At 42.7% G+C, this 21,641-nt stretch overlaps 3 protein-coding genes across 5 annotated transcripts; all 3 read right to left on the bottom strand.

Annotated features, from left to right (window-relative positions):
- Window positions 1–1,157: 1,157 nt before the first annotated feature.
- LOC125713022 (kelch-like protein 10) lies at window positions 1,158–14,504 on the bottom strand. The gene is made up of 5 exons (XM_048983794.1): window positions 14,145–14,504; window positions 4,424–5,035; window positions 3,667–3,816; window positions 2,716–3,043; window positions 1,158–1,719 (listed from the first exon to the last, which is right to left on the bottom strand). The coding sequence occupies exons 2-5, from the start codon at window positions 5,027–5,029 to the stop codon at window positions 1,664–1,666; spliced, it is 1,140 nt and encodes a 379-aa protein (XP_048839751.1). The 5' UTR covers window positions 5,030–5,035; window positions 14,145–14,504; the 3' UTR covers window positions 1,158–1,663.
- On the bottom strand, window positions 10,695–13,060 carry LOC125713029 (kelch-like protein 10). The gene is made up of 3 exons (XM_048983805.1): window positions 12,422–13,060; window positions 11,667–11,816; window positions 10,695–11,032 (listed from the first exon to the last, which is right to left on the bottom strand). Exons 1-3 carry the CDS (start codon window positions 12,467–12,469, stop codon window positions 10,880–10,882), a joined length of 351 nt encoding a protein of 116 aa, XP_048839762.1. The 5' UTR covers window positions 12,470–13,060; the 3' UTR covers window positions 10,695–10,879.
- A 19-nt stretch (window positions 14,505–14,523) lies between the features above and the next one.
- Window positions 14,524–21,159, bottom strand: LOC125713017 (kelch-like protein 10). 3 transcript variants are annotated; one of them, XM_048983760.1, is made up of 7 exons: window positions 20,949–21,159; window positions 19,911–20,400; window positions 18,925–19,536; window positions 18,255–18,404; window positions 17,415–17,771; window positions 17,013–17,327; window positions 14,524–14,634 (listed from the first exon to the last, which is right to left on the bottom strand). In XM_048983760.1, exons 1-5 carry the CDS (start codon window positions 21,107–21,109, stop codon window positions 17,466–17,468), a joined length of 1,719 nt encoding a protein of 572 aa, XP_048839717.1. In that variant the 5' UTR covers window positions 21,110–21,159; the 3' UTR covers window positions 14,524–14,634; window positions 17,013–17,327; window positions 17,415–17,465. The 3 variants fall into 3 exon arrangements, with proteins under 3 accessions (XP_048839717.1, XP_048839716.1, XP_048839718.1); XM_048983759.1 differs by lacking the exon at window positions 14,524–14,634 and having other exon boundaries at window positions 16,952–17,327; XM_048983761.1 differs by lacking the exons at window positions 14,524–14,634; window positions 17,415–17,771 and having other exon boundaries at window positions 16,952–17,327.
- Between the last annotated feature and the right edge of the window lie 482 nt (window positions 21,160–21,641).

The raw sequence follows: 21,641 nt of genomic DNA, 5'->3' as shown, positions 1-21,641 counted from the left end.
CCCGACTTCCGCCTGCCTGCATCCTTCTTGCCCGTTCGCCTCGAACGATCGCCGCTCTGCCCGCGATCCCCGAGCGTTCCCGTGACAAGAGGTAACAGGCAGACCGCGGTCCAGGTCCGGATCCAGAAGCTGTCCCATACAGACCCGTACCGATAGCCAACACAGAAAGTTATTTAAAACCTGACGGGGCGCTTCTATTTTAACCGACGCAGCTTTTGTAGTCTTTTCGGTAGTGGTTTAGCACTAGAACCGCAGTTTCCCACGGCAATGAACGTCAAACGTCTTTAACTTACAAGCAAGACGTAGTTTGGCGTATGCAGCCTTTTTTGTGCTAATGTATTATTAGTATTAATAGCAGCAGCAAAGCTAACACCCGCAACGAAAAAGCGTAATGTTCCTAATAGAGTGGCTGATCTGTCCTGAAATCGTAAAGCTTTTCAAAGTTTTCAAACACAGTATGTATATTATATAACATGTTGGATAAATAGATGTAATTTATTGGTGACTTCGTGTACATTGAAGTTTCCGCCTTTTAAACAACTATAATGTTGTTTATTATATAAAATATGTATATACAAATTTAAATGTATGAAACAAAAAATGTATACACACACATTAAATTTTCGTTAGCTGTAAAATACAGTGAAGTGAAATCTCCATTATTTGCGTTGCAATATTATTCCACCACTAGGGGGCAATTCTGGACGGAGGAATCTCTTTAATGGCTGTTACCAACAGACATGTTTGCTGCTACAGTATTCAGCTTTTTGGGTGTCCTACAAAAAGAGCTAGATGACTACAAGTAGTTATGGAATGCACACTGCCCATCTAACAAACCAGAAGCCACTTTTCGAAATGTAAATTTTGTTATTGAAACATTTTGTTGGATTGCACTCTAGGTTTAATGGAAGAAACTGTGGATTCCATGTATCTCCTGAAAATCTTCATAGTCTTTGCGGAGACAATGATCTTCAAATTCACTTTGAGGTCTTGCAGAGACAAAATGAACTTGCTCCACCAGTCAGCTGGGTTACTGCCATGGAGAATTATATTGCATTCAAAAGTGTATCAGGTCTATAAGGTAATTCTGCTAACAAATCGTACAAAGCTCTCAAAAGTATTTTGGTTTTCAGACAACAAATAACATTTTTTCCACCCATTGTTCTCCAAATAAGACATTTATTTAAACGTTAAACTTTTAAGCGCTGGTTGCCATTTACATAAAGTCTGTAAAATAAAAATGTAAATGTATACAAAAATAAATTAAGCATGTTCAATAAGAACACTTTGGCCATTATACACATTGCTGTGTATGGAGCCATTAAACTGCCCCCTTAAAGCTTTTTACTGCCAAACAAAGCTGTCAGGTCAAAAATCACACTGTTAAAAATGAAGTATAAAATAATACAAAAATAACTTCTAACAACTTATAACACTTATTCAATAAGATTATAGAACAACATAATCATTACATTGCAATTCAATCACCAGAGGTGGCGTGGAGTACAATAATTAACAGCTTGGCTTCAGGGAATGCCAAATCCTTCAGGGAATGCCAGTGTTATTTAACTGTCCCATTCTGTGTCCCTTCCCTGTTTGGCCAGTAGGTGTCATTGGTCATCTCGTCCCACGTGTTGTCAGTCTTTCTTGTCCTCCCCTGTTGTCAGTCTGTAGTGTTTCCCTTGTTCCCTGCCAGCCACTTGTTGAGCATGTGGTTACCTGTAATTTCAAATCATTAACTTACTGTTTGCCATAGGCTTTTAAATACATTATAAATAATTTTAAAAAATAACATAACAAGAGATAATACTATGAATTTCCTCACTGATTAATTGTGTTGCGGGTTGGAGCTCAGTATGGAAACAGAGTCCCCACAAAGATACAGATACCTTTTATGTGTGTGTGTGTGTGTGTGTGTGCGTGTAGCAGGGCCGTAGCACATCTTCTTCTTTGTGTTCAGGAATTGCTTCTTGTAGGTTAAGTTAGAATGGTTTTCACAGTTCTTTGGTCTGGAGAACAGGCTGATTAATCACAGTTGATTTTTGTGGGCAATCAACCATATACATATATATGTACATATATATGTGTGTGTACAGTAGTGTGCAAAAAATCATAAGCAGTCAAAAGAAATTGTGTGATGTCACGATTGTTATGGTTTGTAGCAGCTAATCACTGCTGTTAATAGCAGCTAATAGCTGCTGTCTAGCAGCTAAACTACTGTTAATATAACTGCTAATAACATAACAATTTTTCAGTTTTTTGTGTAATAAAGTATATAATGTAGTAATGTGGTGCGTTTTTGATTCAAATATGTTAGTATGGTATTGGCAAAATATTACTGTATCAGCCTTTATTACATTAAGGGGGAAAATTAGCACATTATTGGCAGTTATTACATTAACGGTAGGTATCATATGTGCCCTTGAGAGGTAAAGTGGGCTATCCCACATGTCAGTCAAAAATGAGTTTAGTGTCCAATATTAATTATTGAGGGTCTATCTATCTTTTAAATATACTGAGATCTGTGCTACCTATGATGTATATCAATTGTAGGGTACAGGCACACTGATTATTTTTTTTTTAAATTCAACTTTGGAGCTAATTTTCTCAAAACTTTGTTTTTGTGGGATAGCCCACTTTACCTCTCTAGGGCACATATTATATAGGTCTAATGTACGAAGCATTAACGTTAGACATGATAACCTGGTTACCCACCAGGCAGGCAGATGGGGGCAGGTGGGCGAGGTGCAGCGTACTGTACGAAGCGGGGGTGCGCAGGCACTGTGCAGCAGCTGAAGTTCCTCTTAGGCGTAATCATGTCCTGCGCACGGCACCAGCTGCCTTTCTCTGCATCATAACATTCCACCTTTGCAGTGACTTCGAACCCATCGGAGCCTCCCATTACAAACAGCAAGCCGTCCACCACTGCGATGCCGAAATAGCTCCTTTGTTGTCTCATGGGAGGCACAGCGTGCCACTGGTTAGTTGCAGGGTCATAAGCCTCCATACTCCGCACTGGATAAGCCCCGTTGGTACCGCCCACCTGCGAGACACCAATGGTAAGTGATCACTCAGGTACCAAACAGATAAGTAAATATCAGCTTTCTCAAAGTCAGGAACTCTTAAGGAATTATCGCCCTATAATAGCAGGCTGCACAGAACCTCCCATTGTGTATATAGGACACAAGCTTATTACTAATTTGTGTTCAACACACATGTCAACATAACTGCAGTGAAAAAAGGGGATTTGGGCAACAGAAAACCTGTACAATTCAGCGAAAACTGTCAACCATCAAAAAAAGACTTCTTATGTTCATATATTTTGCTTTTATTATTATGTTTATTAGTACTAAAAATAATACTTGTAGTCAGACACTGAAAAAAACAACAAACAGAGCAATTATGGTCTGGAACTACAGAATATAACTATAATCAAAAATCTAAGCTTTACTAAGAATATTCGTTTATAACCCTGATATGCAGGGAGCATACAGTATGTGTATTGAGATGGGCCTTCCCAGCAGGTCATTTCATCCACTGAATTCTTTTGTTTGATTTAAGCGCATTACAATCTGTGACACAGCAGCAGTGACAAAAAATATGAGTCTCAGATAAATCTTGAGATTTGACTCCTTTGTTTCAGAGTACAAGAAAGGAATCACTCACCGCATAGATCTTTCCCTTATATGCAGCTACTCCAAGGCCACGTCGGCGAGTGCGCATGGGAGCGATCAAGGTCCATTCGCCCGTGAGTGGATCATAGCACTCGGCAGTGGAAGTGGTCTGAGCTTCATTGCAACCCCCACAAATGTATATCTAGGAAAGATGGTTCACAAATGATGTGTGTTATGCTGTACATGATTGGAGATGGAGATCTAGAAAGCGTAAATGTACATTTAGCTAATAGATGTTTAATCCATCCATCTTCCATAAAAGTCTATTCAGTACAGGGTGGTTGTGAACCTGGAGCCTACCACAGGAAGCATATGGGCAAAGGTAGGGAATTTACAGTTAGTTGTGATCATTTCCCTTGTGAACCACAACTTAATCAGCTAATTATTAAGTTCACTAGGTTTGTTTGAATAGGGAAATCTGCAAATTGTTTAGGATTCTGACCCTCCAGGACTGGAATTGGGTAAAGCTCCTACGTTAACACCAGTTATTGTATCTCACAAGTCTTGGGCTGTGGCAAAATTGCAAAAACACAGAGCTGGACACCACAGCACTGCCCAATGTGCCACTAATGCAGAGCAACAATGCAAGGTCATGTATGTTTTATCTAAACACTGACGTTTACTGAACTTAACAATTATGGATTGAAATCAAGCATTTGAAGACAAAGCGAGCTACTGAGTATGTAACATAATCAATTTCAAGGGGAAAATGAGGGTAACCACAGTCAGACGCCCTCCTATTAACCTACCTTTCCATTCAGGGTGGTGGCACTGGCATCCTGTCGCTCCTCGTTCATGGGCTGGATGATGGTCCATTCGTTGGCTTTTGGGTCATATCGCTCAACAATATTCAGAGGCGACACGCCTAAACGGCCACCCATCACATAGATGAAGCCGTTACTTACGGCCACACTGACACTACAGCGGCACCAGTGCATCGGGGCCATGTGCTGCCATGTCCGTGCGACAGGGTCAAATCTGCGTACAGTGTTGGTGAAATTATGGCCATCATAACCCCCAAAACAATACACGAAGCCATTTAAGTACACGCTGCCATGGGCAGACTGGCGAGCCTCCTGCCCCTGCGTTATATCGACCCAGTTGTCGGCCCGGGTGTCATACGCATCAATGTAATTGGTTGTGCGGAAATTCCAGCCACCAATGGCCAATAAGATGTCAGCGGGCAGGCGCGGGCGTATCAGTGGCCTTTCAAAGTCAGATCGTGGACTTTTATCATCGAGATCATATATCATCTTCAGTACATCACTGGTAATTCGCCTGCACGTCGCATTAGCCTTCACCAGATCGTTGGCTTTGACGATCTTCATAAAGTACTCCGGATCCATACGAGCCATGCGAACCTACACAGGAAACAAGAATGAGAGAATTCCCATGAGTTCCTTAGTGCTTTCTGTGAATCTCTGGAGATGAGCAATTCTTAACATTAAGGATACAGCAGTAAGTGCAAATTTTAATTTCTTTAGCTGAAGCCATAGAAAGTCTCAGATGTGTCAGCTAACACTTATTTCATGTAAGACATTTGAGTGTGTTGTTTTCCATTATTTGTTACACTCTCCTCCCAGGTGTAATACCTGGAAGCCTTGGTTGTAGACTTATGGGACATGAAAATGGAGGTTCGGGGTCTAGCTACAGTAATAAGGACTTCACTCAATGAGCATTCTATTGTTATATACACAAGTCAATGAGAACATAGTATAACTATACTCACCTTGGGCAACAGAACTGAAATGTACGCCTCTCGGGTGGCAGGATCGTGCTCGATCCACCGGAGGATGGCCTCAAACACCACATCCTCTTCTCTGACATTAAGCTCATCCTGCTGTATGATGTCAGAAAGTTGTTCAAGACTTAGTTCTGGGAACTCGTTTGAGCTGATGGCAACCTCCTTGAAGTTTTTCAAGATGAAGTTGAATGCAGACTGGTGCAGCTCGTTTACGCAGTAGACATCGGCGATTTTAAGAAGGCCAATGCAGTTGTTGAGGCAGAGCTGCTCATGCAGGAAATCACTGCAGCGCTGCACGATGCCCAGGACACTGAGATAATCAGCAGCTGCCAGGAGGTTCTCCACATTGTCAGCTGTGATGACCACAGAGTACGTGTAGGCGTACTCTATGACCTGCCTCAATGTTTCTGGGGAAATGCCTGGGAGTTGGTACTCCTGCTTTCCTGAATCACTCCAGCCACTGGCGAACAGATCCCTGAAACACAATCCAGAAGTGACTCATCTAATAAATATGGGTTTTGCAGGCAAAGTTAAATAAGGGGTTTTCTAAATCTTCTGAACCAGGGACCCCCAAATGGAAATTAAGCAGTGATAAGGACCCCCTGCTACAGATGATCATATAGGCATCTAAGAACTAGGGACCGGTGGCTTTAATTCTTATTTTTCCAACAGTAGCTCTCCCTTTAATATATTTTACTTGGGCTGGTGGGCAAGTCCCCCGGAATACTTTGTTTTGCCTGTTTGACATGGTCCCCTTTTTTATATATTTATACCATTATTATTGTTATTATTATTATTATATGGTAAAAGTTAAGGTGGTACACTTATCAGAAATATTTCTGATCAGCACTGACCTACATTAATATAATTTAATATAATGTACATTAATATAAACTTTCTGTCAACCTAGAGCCTTATTGCCAAGGAGAAGTCATTGCTAACGAGAGATAAAAACTGACTCCTTGCTGTTTTCTCATCTTCATATATGGGTCACAGCTACTTACTGGAAGTAGGAGCTACAGCCACACAGAATTACTCTATGGGCGTTGAATTTAACACCGTCTGCGATGAGGACCACGTCACAAAGCTGTCCTGCCAGCCGAAGCTTGTTGAACACTTCGAACGCCGGGGACATCAGTACTCGCTCCATGTCGTGTGCCATCATTATTCAAAAATGTGGATGTCTCGTCTCTTTCTCCTTTTTATATCACTCTAAATGACGTGTAGATACGTTCTAATACGCAAAAACCGCACTTTTGCGTCACATTATGCTAAGATACCGTAATGTTTATTTTTAAATCTATATTTGAGATTCGAAATTGATTGGGGGGAAAATATTTTCTATGCGCAATCAGCTGTACAAGAAGAACAAGTGTTTTTAACATCACTTTTGGAAAATGTATACCGTGCTTATCTTAGAATTTAAGTTTTGTATTATGTAAGAATAGTCAAATCACGAATTCCCGAAATAAAAAAATAAAAAAATAAATGTTTTCATGTTTTTTCTCCTCCGCTACGTTTCTAAAAATGAAAAACAAAAAAGGTCCTTTACATGTCTGTCAGGAACGAGGTTAAAGTTCGTATCTTATTCCCTAGTTTCCACCTTAAACATAAGCCACTGAGCAACAAATGTCCACAGGACATTATTTTATGGGCTAAATCTGGTTGGCCCGTTGTGGCAATTATTTGGAACAAGAATAGTCCTTGAAAACTGGGCTGGGCGGTCCGTCTGTTTTGGTCCACATTTAGCACAAGGCGGACGTATTTATCGGACCGCATATATCCCCAATACGGTCATGAAAACGTATTGCAGCAAGTCTGGAATTATCACAATGATTATTGTGCTGTGTACAGTACACTTCACCCAAATCCTGAACGCTATTGAATATAATCGATTATGTATTATAGAGCAGTTATGTTACAATCAAGGTACAGTGTGCAATATCACTCCATGAGCTATTGACCATTTTCCTGTTTTATGATCTTTTCTTGAGAAATCGTTTTTTTTATTTTATTTTTTGTAATTCCTCACTTTTGCCGACTAACTCCTCCACGTTTAATATATTTCCGTGCAGGTTTTTAAGTTTGTTTTCCTGCAGCTTCACGGCACCCATCGTTCTTGCGCACCCCCACACAGATGGATGAGTTAAGTTAGAAGTGGATGGGAGTAGCGACAGGACAGATATTCCGAGGGCGCCCATTGAACGATGTAAGTAATTATTATTTATCGTTAGAATTCTCACTTGACACAGAATGTTGTGTTTGGCTGAAGTTTATACAGTCGAGCTGAATTGTTGCAAGATAAGCTGAAGCTGTTCGCGTCCATAGCTAATGCTCGCGCCATGACTAGCCAGCACATAGTGAAATGGCGAATGGATTTGGCGACATTTTCCGTTTGAATTGAGCACAGAGACGTAGGTGGTGTTTTATTTGTGGCCCTGCTTTTACAGTGGACGAGTAGCAAAGTGAAGTTGGGATCAGCTTGCGTCTTTTGCAGCTAACATCACACTCGATATAGCCTAGCCGCAGTGTATGGTGGAATCGTCATTTTGGGTGTACACAACGCAAGAGCGCAGGAGTGTTTTATATATTTATATATATATATATATATATATATATATATATATATATATATATATATATATATATATATATATAAACAATTCCACTCTGGCTGAGTTTTCTTCTTATTCTTTTTCATGCTATACTATATACAAACTTTTTACTTGTACATCTTAGGATATAGTTCATTGTGACAATATAAATGGTAGGAGAGAACTACAACAGCAACGAGTGTGGGTTCGGGCTGGGTAGGGGATAACGTTTTCATAGTTGGGATTAGGGTTTTGCCCATAGACATGAATGCAGAGTCCCCATAAAGACATGTAGCACATCTTCTTCTTTGTGTTCAGGAATTGCTTCTTGTAGGTTAATTTAGAATGGCTTTCACTGTCCTTTGGTCTGGAGAACAGGCTGATTAATCACAGTTGAGTTTTGTGGGCAATCAACCATATAAATATATATATATATATATATATATATATATATATATATATATATATATATATGTGCGTGTGTGTGTGTGTACGTGTGTGTACAGTAGTGTTCAAAACATCATAAGCAGTCAAAAGAAATTGTGTGATGTCACGATTGTTAGGGTCTGTATCAGCTAATCACTGCTGTGTAAACTGTACTGTAAACTACTGTTAATATAACTGCTAATAACATAACATTTTTCCAGTTTTTTTGTGTAATAAAGCCTATAATGTAATAATGTGAGGCCTTTTTGATTCAAATATGTTAGTATGATATTGGTAAGTTATTACTGTATCAGCCTTTATTACATTAAGGGGGAAAATTAGCACATTATTGGCAGTTATTACATTAATGGTAGACATCATATTATATATGTCTAATGCACGAAGCATTAACGTTAGATATGCTTGTACCGCAACTTATTAGGCAAGAGATAAGTTCTATTGCCCATTTTCATTTCAAACCAGCTTAACATTTACAGGATAATTAATTACAAGTTCCGATGTAGGCTACCATTCACACACACAATTGGAAATAATAAAATGCCTGGACAGAGCAGATACAGCCATTGTAGCCTTCGCTCCTGTCTGCTGCTGTATGCAAATCTCACTGAACCCTTAAAGCTGGAGCAGAAGTGATGTCTCCGATTAATTGCTGGTTGTTAGAGAAGTACTCAGAATAATGAGAAATAAAGTAAGAATTGTGAGGGGAAAAAAATCAGAATTTCGACTTAATAAGTCAGAATAAGTAAGAATTTCTACTCCAGATGGCAGAAAACTCTAAAATCAACAGCTCAAGAGTCATAATTCAGAATTTGTTCATTTAGATCAGAAACAGCTCTGTGGGATGCTTTTGTCTAATCAGACTGTACCACATGGTTCATATATAACACTTTTCTGGAGACTGCAACAAATGGGGGATTCTGTAACTGCCCGTTTGTTTGGAAAATTCCAGTCACCCTGAGTGAAAAAGGGTAGAACTCTCCCTCCTGTCCCACTGGCCTATGATTGCCTGATAGCAGGAAGAGACGGTCTATAGGGGAAAGTAACCTTCAGTTTAACTCACAGAAAGACAATAAATAGTAGCACTTAACAAATGAGAGAATATTAATTCACTAGGACCAACTGAGATGAGTAACAGGAAATATAACTGTAAGCTGATAAGAGAAAAAGAAGGTGAAGGGGAAAATGGAGGGAAATTTGCTGCTTCTGATTGGATGCAAGCATGCAGGTCAGCTGATCCACCTGAATGTTTCCAACTCCGCAATCGGTGATGAAGGGTCAGTAGATTGGCTAAGTGCTGGAACCAGAAGCAGAAGCTGGCTTTCATGCTCAGGAGGGTCCTGTGGCATGAAACCTTAGCCAGTTCTTTACGGATATGATGCTCCTTTAGGGGGTGCCATAGACATTCGGTCTGCATATATATTATGTTTTATCAGTGTTTCTTGTGGACCCTCAGACAGTCCATGTTTTTGCTCTCTCCCAGCACCAGCTGTCTGGCAAGGAGCAAAAACGTGGACGGACTGGGGGTTCCTGTGGATCAGGTCGAAGAACATTGTTCTGTATTGTTTTTGTTAAATGACTGATATTCAGAATTTATTTTTGGGGCTTTGGCTGCATCTTGGTTATAATGTTTAATTGAGATATTAATTCATATGGAGAACACCACACACACGGCACAAATTCTATGAAGATACTACTCATGAAATTAATATGATACCACATGTGATAAAAATACAAATATAAGGGCTTTATTTGTATGAATAAAGCATTTCACATATCTAACACATGTGTCCCCAACAACCGTAGCCAGATATTAAATCCGTTCTAGAAGAGCACACTCATTGCTTGCTGTAAAAGCATGCAGGAGGTCCCAGCTGAGCTCTGCTATAGTTGTGCTCTGTGTATTATTCATTTGGCAGATGCTCTAAGACAGAGAAATGGTTGGAGAGAACAAGGCAATTAACAAATGCATGCAAACAAGTGGCATGTTACCCAACAGGAGCAAACCGCTACAGCATCCGATAACAAAGGAAAGCAATTGTCTTGCCATAATTGCATTTTGATAGCTGTTCTAGTGCCTTAACCTCTATGCTCTGACTCCACTGTAAGGTCCAAGTTCTGTTCCCTCAGTCCATTATTCAAGAGGCATTTCCTTATTTTGGTGAATGTTTCTGATTCTTGTTATTGTCCACTGTTTCTGTTGATTAAGTCCAGTGCTGCTAGCCACACCGGCAGATGCGTAACCTGGTTACCCACCAGGCAGGCAGATGGGGGCAGGTGGGCGAGGTGCAGCATACTGTACGATGCGGGGGGGCACTGTGCAGCAGCTGAAGTTCCTCTTGGGCGTAATCATGTCCTGCGCACGGTACCAGCTGCCTTTCTCTGCATCATAGCATTCCACCTTGGCAGTGACTCTGAACCCATCAGACGCCCATTGCAAACAGCAAGCCGTCCAACACTGCGATGCCGAAGTAGCTTCTTGGTTTTGTCATGGGAGGCGCAGCGTGCCATTGGTTAGTTGCAGGGTCATAAACCTCCATACTCCACATTGGATGAGCCCCGTTGGTACCGCCCACCTGCGAGACACCAATGGTAAGTGATCACTCAGGTACCAAACGGATAAGTAAATATCAGCTTTCTCAAAGTCAGGAACTCTTAAGGAATTATCGCCCTATAATAGCAGGCTGCACAGAACCTCCCATTGTCTATATAGGACACAACCTTATAACTAATTTGTGTTCAACATACATGTCAACATAACTGCAGTGAAAAAAGGGGATTTGGGCAACAGAAAACCTGTACAATTCAGTGAAAACTGTCATCCATCAAAAAAAGATATGAGATATAAAAAAAATCATATATTTTGCTTTTATTATTATTTTTATTAGCACTAAAAATAATACTTGTAGTCAGACCCTGGAAAAAACAACAACCAGAGCAATTATGTATGGAACTACAGAATATAACTGTAATCAAAAATCTAAGCTTTACTACCCAAGAATATTCGTTTATAACCCTGATATGCAGGGAGCATACAGTATGTGTATTGAGATGGGCCTTCCCAGCAGGTGATTTTATCCACTGAATTCTTTTGTTTGATTTAAGCGCATTACAATCTGTGACACAGCAGCAGTGACAAAAAATATGAGTCTCAGATAAATCTTGAGATTTGACTCCTTTGTTTCAGAGTACAAGAAAGGAATCACTCACCACATAGATCTTTCCCTGATATGCCGCTACTCCAAGGCCACGTCGGCGAGTGCTCATTGGGGTGATCAAGGTCCATTCGCCCGTGAGTGGATCATAGCACTCGGCAGTGGAATTAGTCTGAGCTCCCTTGCTACCCCCACAAATATATATCTAGGAAAAATGGTTCAAAAGTGATGTGTGTTATGCTGTACATGATTGGAGATGGAGATCTAGAAAGCGTAAATGTACATTTAGCTAATAGATGTTTAATCCATCCATCTTCCATAAAAGTTTATTCGGTACAGGGTGGTGGTGAACCTGGAACCTACCACAGGAAGCATATGGGCAAAGGTAGGGAATTTACAGTTAGTTGTGATCATTTCCCTTGTGAACCGCAGCTTAATCAGCTAATTAAGTTCACTAGGTTTGTTTGAATAGGGAAATCTGCAAATTGTTTAGGATTCTGACCCTCCAGGACTGGAATTGGGGAAAGCTCCTATGTTAACACCAGTTATTGTATCTCACAAGTCTTGGGCTGTGGGCAAAATTGCAAAAACACAGAGCTGGACACCACAGCACTGCCCAATGTGCCACTAATGCAGAGCAACAATGCAAGGTCATTTATGTTTTATCTAAACACTGACGTTTACTGAACTTAACAATTATGGATTGAAATCAAGCATTTGAAGACAAAGCGAGCTACTGAGTATGTAACATAATCAATTTCAAGGGGAAAATGAGGGTAACCACAGTCAGACGCCCTCCTATTAACCTACCTTTCCATTCAGGGTGGTGGCACTGGCATCCTGTCGCTCCTCGTTCATGGGCTGGATGATGGTCCACTCGTTGGCTTCTTGGTCATATCACTCGATTATGATTAGAGGCGAGAAGCGTAAATGGCCACCCATTACATAGATGGAACCATTAATTACGGCCACGCTAACATTTCAGTGGCACCAGTGCATCGGTGCCATGTGCTGCCATGTCCGTGCGACGGGGTCAAATCTGCGTACAGTGTTGGTGAAATTGTGGCCATCAAAACCCCCAAAACAATACACGAAGCCATTTAAGTACACACTGCCATGGGCGGACTGGCGAGTCTCCTGCCCCTGCGTTACATCGACCCAGTGGTCGGCCCGGGTGTCATAGGCTTCAATCCAATTGGTTTTGCGGAAATTCCAGCCACCAATGGCCAATAAGATGTCAGCGGGCAGGAGTGGGCGGATCAGTGGCCTTTCTTTTTCTTTTAGTGTGTGTGGGGAGCCACAGCCCCATCCCTCAGGACATGAAGCAGACACGGAGGAGGCCCGGACCCCAGACAGCCAGAGGCCCCCCAGGGCATGGGAGCCCCCGGAGGACCACCACAGGGAGAATAGCAGCCCCTCACCCAGAAAAGGGCAGAGGAGAGCTCCGGAGGGAGGCCATCCGGCAGCCACCGTGCAGGAGCCCCAGGGGGCCGCAGACCAGGCCCTGGGCCCAGAGATCCAAGGGCCCCCCCACCCCCCAGCAAGGGCCCGACAGAGCCAGGAGGGCCAAATCCCGCCAGGCAACCGCCGAGGGCGAGCCAGCACCCACCCGAGCACCCAGCCCCGGACATCGAGAACCACCAACGCACCAGCGGCCGGGGGCCCCATCCACCGGCAGGGAGTGTGGCGGGGGGGAATAGAGCCCGAGATGTTATTTCGGGTGGAGTCTAGGACCCAACCTGACACATGCGTATAGACAAACAGGCACACACATACACAAGCATACGTTCCCACCCTCATGCACACATAAACAAATATTTACACATTCACCCAACATAGAGATACACAGAAATGAACGCTGTACACATACTCTCACTCCCCATATATACTCTATGTGGACCCCATTTTTGTCCTCTGACGAGGAGACCAGAAGACCACCCTGGACCCCGCAGCAGCCGAGAAGCGCACCAGCCCAGACCCCGACCAGACGGCCAGATCAGTGGCCTTTCAAAGTCAAATTGTGGACTTTTATCGTCGAGATTATATATGATCTTCAATACATCACTGATAATTGGCCTGCATGCCGCATTAGCCTTCACCAGATCGTTGGCTTTGACGATCTTCATAAAGTACTCCGGATCCATACGAGCCATGCGAACCTACACAGGAAACAAGAATGAAAGAATTCCCATGAGTTCCTTAGTGCTTTCTGTGAATCTCTGGAGATGAGCAATTCCTAACATTAAGGATACAGCAGTAAGTGCAAATTTTAATTTCTTTAGCTGAAGCCATTTACATAGAAAGTCTCAGATGTGTCAGCTAACACTTATTTCATGTAAGACATTTGAGTGTGTTGTTTTCCATTATTTGTTACACTCTCCTCCCAGGTGTAATACCTGGAAGCCTTGGTTGTAGACTTATGGGACATGAAAATGGAGGTTCAGGCTCTAGCTACAGTAATAAGGACTTCACTCAATGAGCATTCTATTGTTATATACACAAGTCAATGCGAACATAGTATAACTATACTCACCTTGGGCAACAGAACTGAAATGTACGCCTCTCGGGTGGCAGGCTCGTGCTCGATCCACCGGATGGTGCCGTCAAACACCACATCCTCTTGTCTGACATTCAGCTCATCCTGCTCTATGATGTCAGAAAGTTGTTCCAGGGTGAGTTCTGGGAACTCGTTTGATGTGATGGCAACCTTCTTGAAGTTTTTTAGGATGAAGTCGAATGCAGACTGGCACAGCTCGTTTAGGCAGTAGACATCTCCAATTTTGAGAAGCCCAACACAGTTGTCGAGGCAGAGCTGCTCATACAGAAAGTCACAGCAGCGCTGCACGATGCCCAGGACACTGAGATGCTCAGCAGCTGCCAGGAGGTTCTCCACATTGTCAGATGTGATGAGCACAGAGTACGTGTAGGCGTACTCGATGATCTGCTGCATCGTATCTGGGGAAACTCCTGGGAATTGGTACTCTCGCTTTCCCGAATCCTTCCAGTCACCGGCGAACAGAGCCCTGAAAACAATCCAGATGTGACTCAGAATCAGCTTTTTGGCTGATCACACAAGGAATTTGTCTCCAGTTTGTTGTCACTCTCAGTGAACTTTAACAGGAGACATACAAAAAATAAAAAACAGGACCACAACGGGACTCATTTAATAATTTTGGGTTTCCTAACTTAAGTCCAGGGACCCCCAAATGAATATCGACCAGAGCTAAGGACCCCCTGCCACAGATGATCACATAGGTACTTAAGAACTAGGGTCAGGAAGGGCTTTAATCTTATTTTTCCAGAAGTGGCTCCCTAAAAATATTTTTCACTTAGACTAGAGGGCAGGTACCCCCGAATATTATTTTTGCCACTGATTGACGTGGTCCACTTTTTGTAATATTTTTACACAGCTATTATATGCCAAAAGTTAAGGTGGTACCTTTAATAACTGTAGCTCAGAAATATTTTTGCTAACCCCGTAGTATACTAATATAACACAATAATTGTCATGACCTGTGCGTCCAGCCCTTGCATGTACTCAGAATTAACCTGCTCTCATCTGTGAAAAGCACAGGGTGCCAGTGGCAGGCCTGCAAATTCTGGTATTCTATGGCAAATGCCAATCGAGCTCCATGGTGCTGGGCAGTGAGCACAGGACCCACTAGAGGACGTTGGACCCTCAAGCCACCCTCATGAAGTCTGTCTCTGACCAAACAATCAGAAACATTCACACCAGTGGCCTGCTGGAGGTCATTTTGTAGGGCTTCATCCTGTTCCTCCTTGCACAAAGGAGCCAATACCGGTTCTATTGATGGATTAAGGACCTTCTACGGCCCTGTCCAGCTCTCCTTGAGTATCTGCCTGTCTCCTGGAATGTCCTCCATGCCCTTGAGACTGTGCTGGGAGACACAGCAAACTTTCTGGCAATGGCACGTATTGGTGCACCATCCTGGAGGAGTTGGACTACCTGTGCAACCTCTGAAGGCTCCAGGTATTGCCTCATGCTACCAGTAGTGACACTGACCGTCGCCAAATGCAAAACTAGTGAAAAAACCGTCAGAAAAGATGAGGAGGGGAAAATGCCAGTGGCCTCCACCTGTTAAACCATTCCTGTTTTGGGGGTCGTCCCATTGTTACCCCTCTAGTTCACCTGTTCATAATTTCATTAACACCAAAGCAGCTGAAACTGATTAACCACCCCCTCCGCTACTGAACTGACCAGATCAATATCCCAGAAGTTTAATAGACTTGATGCTATACTCTAATTAAAAAGTGTTCCTTAAATTTTTTTGAGCAGTGTATAATCGTAGCATCACTTCCCTTGTCTTAAACTCCACACACCTAGACTTGTAACCCAACATCCTATTGGCCTTTTTTATTGCTTCCCCACACTGGCGAAAGTGGGACATAGAAGCATCAAGATACACATCGAGATCTTTCTCATAATCAGCTACCTTTATTTCAGTGGGACCCATAAAATACAAGTACTTTATATTTCTGCTCTCTGAATGATTATCTTACATGTATCTACTGTATGTTAAATTTCATCTGACAGGTATCAGCCCAGTCGCTAATTAAATCCAGATCCCGTTGTAGCCTCTCCGCTGCTAGATCAATATCTGCTACGCCACCCACCCTGGTGTCGTCTGCAAATGTAACCAGTTTACTGTATGTATTGGTGTCAATATCATTAATGTAAATTAGGAACAGTACTGGTCCTAAAATTGAACCCTACGGTACCCCACTATGAACACAGACCCACTGTCATGCCCGGCTCATACGATCGTTGTGTGCCACGCCCCCTGATTATCCACGTGTTCTTCCCCTATCATGCCTAGCTGTACCTTGTCGTTTCGCCATGTCTTTTGTCTATATCAGTCCACATCTTGCCCTGTCCGATGTCCGTCATTGATGTTAGTGCTGTTGTCATGTCCCGTTCTGCCCATAGCCGTCTTCCCCCTAATAAAACCCCAGTTTTCCCCGTATTCTACCTCCCTGCTTCGTCCTTCCCTGCCTCCTTCCTGCCAGCCTGCCCGTTCGCACACGCAAACTCTGACACCCACAATATAATAATATTGTGTACAGTACATACTGTAATCAATGCAGAGGTAACATCCCATCTCCAAATTCAAGTTGCTGGCTATGTTTACTGTAGGTCCCAGGGGAAGGGGCTGCACTAAACCAGTATTTCAATTGATTACGAAAAACCTTAGTGCTTAATTAGTAATCACCAATGGTTGCAGCGGAATTTCTGAAGAGAACCGTCAAACGAGAATGAAGGAGTATATTCAAACAACATTTATCCAAAATGGGAAATTTATGACGCTTTCACAAACTAGATAATATAAAAAAGAGAACTTTATTTTAAGTATGCAATGTCAGGAGAAGATTCAACTCCGACCTCCAGCAGAGCTTCTCCCATGTCCTGGAGGACGCAGGGGACATTGAGTCCGAATGGGCCTTGTTCCATGTCTCCGTTGTGGAGGCGGCTGACTGGAGCTGTGGCCGTAAGGTGGTTGGTGCCTGTTGTGGCGGCATTCCCCGAACCCGCTGGTGGACAGCGGTGATGAAATGATGGGATGCGGCTTCGGCGGTCGTCGAGGCAAAAACTCAGGTGTGGGAGGAGTTTAGCGAGGCCATGGAAAATGACTTCCGGACAGCCTTGACTTCAAAGACCTCGATCGCACCAACACACCTTCCAATGAGGAAGCAGAGTCTGGGGAAAAAAAGAGGTGTTTATAGAAACTCACTGCATGTTATAGGGAAAGAATTCGGGGTGGGGGGTGTAAATGAGGTTACGTACTGGGCATGCTGTTGTGGGCAGATGGGTTTCCTCCTTGGTGGCCATCAGGGACTAACGAGGTGAAGCGTATTTTATGATGCGGGGGTGCGCAGGCACTACGCAGCAGCTGAAGTGTTTTCTGGCTCTGCTCATGTCCTGCGCACGAAACCAGCTGCCTGTCCCCGCATCATAACACTCCACCTTGTTAGTTACCCCAAACCCATCGTGGCCGCCCATCACAAATAGGAGGTCGTCCACCACTGCGATGCCAAATTCACAGCGTGGTGTGGACATGGGGGCCACAGCATGCCAGTGGTTTGTAGTAGGGTCATAGACCTCCATGGTCTGCAGGTGATCAGGCCTGTTGATACCGCCCACCTGAGAGATGCCAAAGATTCATTATCACTTGCTTGCCAAAAGGATGGGCAAACATCAACTTTCCCAAAGTCATGAACTCTTAAGCAATTTTCACCCTATGAAAGCAGGCTCCTTAGAACCTCCCATTGTCTATAAATGACACAAGCTTATATACACATGTCAACCTATATGCAATGAAAACATGGATTTGGGCAACAGAAAACTTGTATGATTCGGTGAAAACTGTGAGCCATCAAAAATGACTCCTTATGCTAATATATTTCGCTTTTTATTGTTATTACTTAAAACGAACACTTGAAGCTAATCAGACACTGAAAAAAACAACAATCTGACCAATTATATCTGGAACTAGAGAAAATTTCTGGCATTTAACTGTTTTGTTTGGTTTAAATGTATCACAATGAAAGACACAGCAGCAAAGACAAAAAAACCATGAGTCTTACAGGTAAAATGTGAGATTTGACACAGAAAGGAATCACTCACCGCATAGATCTTCCCTTTATACGCCGTGACTCCAAGGCTGTGACGGGGAGTGCTCATTGGAGTGATCAAGCTCCATTCATTAGTGAGGGGGTCAAAGCACTCCACTGTAGAAAGGCTCTCTGTTCCACTGTGGCCCCCACAGATGTATATCTATGAAAAACAATTTAACTGTGAACACCGTTATACTGTATATGACTGGGGTTTGGAGGTTACAGATGAAGTTCATTGTGACTCAAAAATAAAAGTATATGCTATGCATAGTGTATGACAGGGTTCCCCAGTTCCGGTCCTGGAGGAACACAGTTTGCAGATTTCCCTTCTCAAACACACCATAATCAGCTAATTTTCAGGTTTAGTATGGCTGTTTGAAAAGGGAAATCTGCAAAGAGTTTTGAATTCTGCTCCCCCAGGAACAGAATAAAGGAAACCTGACATGGGAACACCATTTCATCTATCTCACAAGTCTTGGATATGACACCACAGCACTACCCAATGTGCCCCTAATGGAGCCCAATAATGCATTTATGCAAATACTTAAATTTATTGAACATAGTAATTATGGATTAAAATCAGCAATCTGAAGAGAAAGAGAACTCATGACTGTGTAAAATACTCAATTTCAAGGGGAAGATGAGGGTAAACACAGTCAGACGCCCTCCCATTACCCTACCTTGCCATTCAGGGTGGTGGCACTGGCATCGCTTCTCCTCTCATTCATGGGCTCGATCTGGGTCCATTCGTTGGTTATTGGGTTGTAGCGCTCAACTTTGTTGAGGGGCCTGAAACCAATATGGCCACCCATGGCGTAGATGAACCCATCGAGCACAACCACACTAACATTACAGCGATGCCAGTGCATGGGGGCCATCTGCTGCCATGCTCGTGTTATCGGGTCATATCTGCGCACGGTATTAATGAGGTTTTGGCCATCAAACCCCCCAATGCAGTACACAAATCCATCATGGTACACCGTGCCATGACCAGCTAGGTTGCTCTGCTCCTCCTGCGTGATATCCACCCAGCGGTCGGCCCGTGTGTCATACGCATCTATGCAGTTAGTAGTGCCCATGTTCCATCCACCGATAGCCAGCAAAACGTCAGAGGGCAAGCGTGGGCGGATCAGCGGGTTCTCAAAGTCAGAGAGTGGACTTTCATCATCAAGATCATAGATGACCTTCATGACATCACTGATAATTCGCCTGCACGCCGCATTGGCCTTCACTAGATCGTTGTTTTTGACGATCTTCATGAAATATTCTGGATCCATACGAGCCATGCGAACCTACACAGGAAACAAGAATGAGAGAATTCCCATGAGTTCCTTAGTGCTTTCTGTGAATCTCTGGAGATGAGCAATTCCTAACATTAAGGATTCAGCAGTAAGTGCAAATTTTAATTTCTTTAGCTGAAGCCATTTACATAGAAAGTCTCAGATGTGTCAGCTAACACTTATTTCATGTAAGACATTTGAGTGTGTTGTTTTCCATTATTTGTTACACTCTCCTCCCAGGTGTAATACCTGGAAGCCTTGGTTGTAGACTTATGGGACATGAAAATGGAGGTTCAGTCTCTAGCTACAGTAATAAGGACTTCACTCAATGAGCATTCTATTGTTATATACACAAGTCAATGCGAACATAGTATAACTATACTCACCTTGGGCAACAGAACTGAAATGTGGGCCTCTCGGGTGGCAGGCTCGTGCTCGATCCACCGGAGGATGGCGTGAAACACCACATCCTCTTCTCTGACATTCAGTTCATCCCGCTCCATGATGTCACAAAGTTCTTCGAGCGTGAGTTCTAGGAACTCGTTTGAGTTGATGGCAACCTCCTTGAAGTTCTTCAGGAGGAATTTGAATGCAGACTGGTGCAGCTCCTTGAGGCAGTAGACATCTCCGATTTTGACAAGCCCAACACAGTTGTCAAGGCAGAGATGCTCATGCAGGAAGTCACAGCAGCGCTGCACGATGCCCAGGACACTAAGATGCTCAGCAGCTGCCAGGAGGTTCTCCACATTGTCAGCTGTGATGACCACAGAGTACGTGTAGGCGTACTCCATGACCTGCCTCAATGTTTCTGGGGAAATGCCTGGGAGTTGGTACTCCCGCTTTCCTGAATCACTCCAGTCACTGGCGAACAGAGTCCTGAAAACAATCCAGAAGTGACTCATCTAATAAATATGGGTTTTGCAGGCAAAGTTAAATAAGGGGTTTTCTAAATCTTCTGAACCAGGGACCCCCAAATGGAAATAAACCAGAGATAAGGACGCCCTGCTACAGATGATCACATAGGCATCTAAGAACTAGGGACCAGGGGCTTTAACTCTTATTTTTCCAACATTAGCTCCCCCTTTAATATTTTTCACTTGGGCTGGTGGGCAAGTGCCCCGGAATACTTTGTTTTTGCCTGATGGACATGGTCCCCTTTTTATATATTTATACCATTATTATTATTATTATTATTATTATTATTATTATTATTATTATATGTTAAACGTTAAGGTGGTACTGTATACTTAAAAATATTTCTGATCAGCACTGACCTACATTAATATAATTTAATATAATGTACATTAATATAAACTTTCTGTCATGCTAGAGCCTTATTGCCAAGGAGAAGTCATTGCTAACGAGAGATAAAAACTGACTCCTTGCTGTTTTCGCATCTTCATATATGGGTCACAGCTACTTACTGGAAGTAGGAGCTACAGCCACACAGAATCACTCTATGGGCGTTGAATTGAACACCGTCTGCGATGAGGACCACGTCACAAAGCTGCCCTGCGAGCCGAAGCTTGTTGAACACTTCGAAAGCCGGGGACATCAGTACTCGCTCCATGTCGTGTGCCATCATTATTCAAAAATGTGGATGTCTCGTCTCTTTCTCCTTTTTATACCAGTCGAAATGACGTGTACATACGTTCTAATACGCAAAAACCGCACTTTTGCGTCACAGTGTTCTAAGATACAGTAACGTTTATTTTTAAATCTATATTTGAGATTCGAAATTGATTGGGGGAGAAATATTTTCTATGCGCAATCAGCTGTACAAGAAGAATAAGTTAAATGTTTTTAACATCACTTTTGAAAAATGTATACCGTGCTTATCTTAGCATTTACGTTTTGTATTATGTGTGAATTGTCAAATCACGAATTCCCGAAAAAAATAAAATAGTTCCTTAATTAATAAAAAAATGTTTTCATATTTTTTCTCCTCGGCTACGTTTCTAAAAATGAAAAACAAAAAAGGTCCTTTACATGACTGTCAGGAACGAGGCTAAAGTTCGTATCTTATTCCCTAGTTTCCACCTTAAACATAAGCCACTGAGCAACAAATGTCCACAGGACATTATTTTATGGGCTAAATCTGGTCGGCCCGTTGTGGC

This window comes from Brienomyrus brachyistius, chromosome 18 (assembly GCF_023856365.1).
Source record: "Brienomyrus brachyistius isolate T26 chromosome 18, BBRACH_0.4, whole genome shotgun sequence".
NCBI lineage: Eukaryota > Metazoa > Chordata > Actinopteri > Osteoglossiformes > Mormyridae > Brienomyrus > Brienomyrus brachyistius.
This window is presented reverse-complemented; position numbering and strand designations above follow the sequence as displayed.